This window comes from Phyllostomus discolor, chromosome 6, assembly GCF_004126475.2.
Source record: "Phyllostomus discolor isolate MPI-MPIP mPhyDis1 chromosome 6, mPhyDis1.pri.v3, whole genome shotgun sequence".
NCBI lineage: Eukaryota > Metazoa > Chordata > Mammalia > Chiroptera > Phyllostomidae > Phyllostomus > Phyllostomus discolor.
This window is the reverse complement of record NC_040908.2, coordinates 126,855,122-126,861,127: the sequence shown is the minus strand read 5'-3', so window position 1 is coordinate 126,861,127 and position 6,006 is coordinate 126,855,122. Positions and strand designations below refer to the sequence as shown.

The 6,006-nt window shown below is 35.8% G+C and overlaps 1 protein-coding gene across 1 annotated transcript; it reads right to left on the bottom strand.

Moving 5' to 3' along the window:
• Positions 1 to 347: 347 nt before the first annotated feature.
• Positions 348 to 3,996, bottom strand: LOC114498954 (olfactory receptor 481-like). The gene is given in 2 exon segments (XM_036028958.1): positions 348 to 2,929; positions 2,932 to 3,996. Coding segments are annotated over 2 exon segments (936 nt in total). The 5' UTR covers positions 3,188 to 3,996; the 3' UTR covers positions 348 to 2,249.
• Between the last annotated feature and the right edge of the window lie 2,010 nt (positions 3,997 to 6,006).

Genomic DNA, 6,006 nt, shown 5'->3' with positions numbered 1-6,006 from the left:
CATGTATCCTTTATAGTTGTCCCTGAAAACCCTTACCCCTTTTTCCCCATTATCCCCCCCACCTCCCCTCTGTTTACTGTCAGATTGTTCTTAATATCAATGTCTCTGGTTATATTTTGCTTGCTTGTTTGTTTTGTTGATTAGGTTCCACTTAAAGGTGACATCATATGGTATTTGTCTTTCACCGCCTGCCTTATTTCACTTAGCATAATGCTCCCCAGTTCCATCCATGCTGTCACAAAGGGTATGACCTCCTTCTCTCTTTCTGCTGCATAGTATTCCATTGTGTAAATGTGCCACAGTTTTTAATCCATTAACTTGCTGATGGGCACTTGGGTTGCTTCCAGCACTTGGCTATTGTAAATTGTGCTATTCTGTTCATTGGTCTGTATGTCTGCCTTTGTCCTAGTACTATACTGTTTAATTATGGTGGTTTTGTAATATATTTGGAATTGGGAAGTGTAATGCCTTACAGCTTTGTCCTTCTTTCTCAAGATTATTTTGCAATGGAGTTCTTGTGGGTTCCAAATAAATTTTAAAATTGTTCTATTTCCTATAAAACTTCTGATGGGATTTTGATAGGAATGCAATTGACTCTGCTTAGGGTAGTATGGATATTTATAACAAAAGCAAGTCTTCCAATCCCAAAAACACAGGATGTTTTTTACCTTCATTTGAGTCTTGTTCATTTCTTTTTTCAATACTTTGAAATGTTTCACAAGTCTTCCACCTCCTTAATTAAGTTTATTCTTAGATATTTTATTATTTTTGTTGTTACTATAAATGGGATTGTTTCCTCATTCCTTTTTTGAGACAGTTTGTTGTTAGTGTATAATTGCAAGTGATTTTTGTATGTTGGTGTGTACCCTGCAACTTTTTGTGAATTTGTTTATTCAAACAGTTTTTTGATGGAGTCTTTAGAGTTTTTTCTATGTAAGATCATGCTATCAGGGACAATTGTACCTCTTCCTTTCAGATTTGGATACCTTTTATGTATTTTTCTTGTGTAATTGCTCTGGCTAAGGCCAGTACTATGGTGAATAGAAGTAGCAAGATTGAGCATTGCTGCTTTGTTTCTAATCTTAGAGGAAAGGTGTGTGCTAAGCAGTATGGTCACCAAGTGGATACATAGGATAATCATTAAGAAGAAGATTCTTGTGGTGTATTTATATGGCATTGTTATAAGGGTGATGCTGGACTCATAAAATGAGTCTGGAACTGTTACCTTTTCTTCTATTGTTTTTGGGAGAATTTAAGAATTAGTATTAATTCTTCTTTAAATGTTTGGTAGAATTCACTTGTGAAGCCAAATTGTCTTGGGCTTCTCTGCGTTGGGAGAAGATTATTGATTCAATTGGTTTATGTGATTGGTCTATTCAGGCTTCCTATTTCTATCTTTTCCCATCTTCATTGAGATATTACTGACATATAAAATGTGTAAGTTTACGGCATACAATGTGATAATTTGAGATATATGCATCAAATTTAATAGATATGTATATGTAGTAAAATGGTAAAAGGCAAAAGATTTATACAATCTGAAGAGAAACTAGTGTGTGTGTATGTGTGTGCATACATATGTGTATGTGTATATAACTAGAGAGAGTAAAATGATTACAATATAGTTAGTTAACACCTCCATTCCCTCCGATAATTATAATTTTTCATGTGTGATAAGAATGTTTAAGGTAGATTTTTTTAAATAACTTTCAAGCTAAGCCTTGAGAGTTCCTTCACTGTGACCTGGATTGAGTCTTCCGTGGCAACATTGTGGGATCACTATCCAAAGATTATGATAACCCTGTATAAGAGGGGCCAAGGCCTCCAGAGAAAGTGACCTGGACTGTTGAACACCATCAGTTGCATTTCCATTTAGGACATGATGCTTTCTAAGAGACTAACATACAAGACATTCAAAAATATTTAACTTAAAGAAAAAAAAGAAACACCCTTTAATCATAGACTTCCTAAATAATGAACAAAGGAGAGAAAAAGTGAAACTATATTATCTAGGTATCTTAACCCTAAACTATTTATATCTAATTTAAGACCAATAGATTTTCATAAAAGTGATATATTTGGTGACTAGAAAATTATAAATAAAAGTTGTCATTAATTAACACACTGGTACTTTATTTTCGAGATAGTTCTTCACATAAAAGGATAAGGCTAGTGGACAACATAAACATCCATCGCATGTACCCAAAACACTATCATTTTGCAGTTTCTGGAATCACACTGAATTTCTTTCAACACGACCAACGTGTTCTCAACATCCATTTTCTCATGGCCTCTTTCACCTCTTTGTTCCTCAGGGTGTAGATAAGAGGGTTCAACATGGGGATCACTACTGTGTAGAACACAGATACCACTTTAATATGGTCAGGTGAGCAGCTCGACTTTGGTATGACATAAACAAAAGTGACAGTCCCATAAAACAAAGTGACTGCAGTAAGGTGGGAAGTGCACGTAGAGAAGGCCTTGTGTCTTCCTTCAGTAGAGCGCATCTTCAGGATCGAGTGGAGGATGTATAGGTATGAAACGACTATGATAAACAGTGTGAGTACAACGACTGACCCAGCTGAGATGGCAGGAGATATTTCAGCAACATAAATATGGGTACAAGAAAGCTTCATTAGGGGTAGAAGGTCACAGAAGAAATGGTCGATTTTATTAGGTCCACAGAAAGTCAGACTCAATAAGCAGCCCATAAATGATGAAGCATTCACACATCCACCCAGATAGGAAGCAACTAATAGGATGATACAGACCTTGGGAGACATGTGTATAGGGTAGAGGAGTGGCGAGCAGATGGCCACATAGCGATCATAGGCCATGGCAGCCAGCAGGAAGCACTCAGTTGTCCCAAGTGTAACTGCAGTACAGAGCTGGGCTGTGCAGCCAGTGACAGGGATAGTAGTTCTCTCTTTAGAAAGCTCACAATCGTAATAGGTGTGACTGACGTGGAATATGCAATGTCCACAAAGGCCAAATGACTCAGGAAAAGGTACATTGGGGTGTGAAGCTGAGGGCTTCTTTGGATTGACATGATTATGCTGATATTGCCCAAGATGGTAGCAACATAGATCCCCAGAAAAACCACAAAGAGGATGTAACAAAGTATAGGATCCTTTGTTAACCCTGAAATAATGAATTCAGTCACCATTGTGTGGTTTTCAGTCTCCATCTTATTTGGAAGAATGCCTATTGAAATAAAAACTGGTGGATATTACAATAAATTAAATAATCTTATAATCACTATATTTACCATCCAAGATATTAAAAATCAAAACATAGATCTCACTTTTCTCTAATGCTTAGATTTTACAAATGTCTCCAAACACATCTAAATCCCACATAATTTGAGAATATTAATGTCCATTAACATAAGGTCAAAGATCCTCACGACAGACCAATGAGGCAGATTGGAACACAGCACTCACGTTTGCATTCTCTGATCAAGTTATTGAACAAACACTACAGCAAGGATGCTTTGAGAACCTGATAAGAACCAGAGAGGTCAAAGTGATTGATCGTATGATAGTGTTTAGCAATATCCAACTTGCTTCTATTTCTTGATCATATTTAAGATCACATTTCCCCAGCCCCTTTGTAGTTAGATGAGACTGTGAACTATGTGTCTCTTCTGGATCAAATTAAATTACCAGTAGACAACTCTTCTCTTCCAGTGACATATTATGCATGACACCATTATAAAATAGTAGTACCACCACCAGTCTGGAATTGGAGGGAATGTGGAGAATACACTGGAATACACTAGAGGTGAGAAATGAATCTATGTTGTATTTGGACCACACTGAGTTTCCAGGATTAATTTGGTACAAGAGCATAACATATCTTAACCTGATTGATATAGTTACAGATGGGCTGTAAATGGAAGCTGTATGTAGAGTTTAATCCTGAGAGCAACAGGAGAATCCACTTTGGGTCATTAACTATACTTTAGGCACTATACAGACCTAACACAGGGATATATTATATTATATTATATTATATTATATTATATTATCATGTATGAATAACAAATTATTAGAATATGTTGACAAAATGCCTGCATGCTTATATTAAGCCAACCATATGAGAACAAAAAGTAATACATAACAAATGAAAGTTCACCTAACAAAAACTTGAGTGGGTTTATTAAAAAGAATGCAAAAACTAAAACTAAAGCAGATTTCCATTTTAAGCAATACTGTGAACATAAAAGAGCCTAAAATGTTTTCAACAAACTATTTAGATAAATTGATACTTTAAATATTTTTAAATGTTCAGAATGCTGAAATGAGCTTCCATGTAATAAAGGAAACGTCCACCAAACTAAAAATGACGTGAGAGCTGATGATCAGCAAAGTAAGCTAAAGCAGAACTGAAACTGTTGAGAGACAGTTCCAACCTCCACAGCTAAGGACTTTGTGCTTTAACAGCTATGTGGGCATGGCTGCAGATAAGAGTTTGGAACCATGCAAGCTGCGTAGCTAATTTTAAATTGGTCAGGAGAAATCTCTCTGTGCAGGGGACATTTAAAATAAAGCATAAATGGCACAAAACCAACCATACTAAGGTAGAAGGGAAGAGCACCAGCCACTGCAAGGGCCCTGAGAAATGACAGCTTTGTACATTTGAAGAGAAGCAAGCCAATATGGATGAAAAGAGCAAAACAAGATTAACTCAGGACTAGGCAGAAGCCATGATGGGAGTTTAAAACATTACCCTAAGTGCAAACATGAAGACAATGCAAGGTTGTAAACAATGTCACATTTAATTCACATAACAAAATAACTCTGGCTCCTTACTCTAAGGGGGCTAAATTGTAGAGAACTAAGAGAGTTAACCGAAAAAACCTGTTAGAAATGCTGTAGTAGCCTAGGTGCAATATGGTGCTGGCTGAGGTGGCAGTAATAAAGGTTACTGAAGCATTTGATGTGTTAGACGTGAATGTGCAACTGAGTCAAGAGAAATGTGATGACAATGCCAACATAAGGTTTTAAAAAAAGAAGCTCAACTAAACTGCCCGAGTTTTGAGGTCAATCCATCAACTCAGTAAGAGGCAAGCCAGGCCACTGAAAAAGCAAGTACCAAACAATGAAAAGAATTAGTACGCACTATCAAATCAAAAATATTATCAAATATCAAATAATACTTGGAACTACTACTATCAAATACCATAAACCTGCTACTTGAGAGAGAAAAAATGTCATTGACATTTTGAAAGCAATGGAATTAACCATGTGCTGACTCCTGAACTGCTAAATGGACTGCTGGTTACTTTTTAAAGGATGCCAACATCAAAAAAATTTTTTTACAATATATACCGGTAAATAACTATCAGAACCCTATCATTCACCACTATGATGATGAAAAACTTGTACTCTATACAATGATTATTAAACCACTGCATTTAATCACCTTTTCTATGAATTAATTTGACATATTAATGTAAGAATATGAAATTTCTATTTTCATTAATTAGTCCTAGGATTGAGATAGAGGTTTAAAAGACACAAATATGGAATAAATGTTGTATTTTTAGGAGAAAACATCTTCATGAAAGACTCAAATTCAAAACATGAGTACCGGTATGACGTGGAAAGTGTAGCACACAGTACTATAATCAAAGTAAAATAAAATTGCAGTGCCAAAAGCTCTGGGGGATAAATTCCAGATCTGCCAATTAACAGCTAGGTGATCTGGAAAAATTATATAACCCGTCTGAGACTCAATTTCCTTATTTTTAAAAAATTATATAACATTACCTCACATAATCACTGTTATATGAGATGATGTTATGTTAAAACACCTACAGTGGGTGGCAATAAATGGATGAGAATACACTTCAAATAAGCAACCATTAGCTTCTACTACAAATGCTCAAGACATTTAAAAATCAATAACAAGTGTTACCTACTGGTCAAATATTATAAGGGGGCGAGACTCCAGGAAGCATCTCTGTATAACAGGGCTTATTTATGCAGGAATTAGGACCGT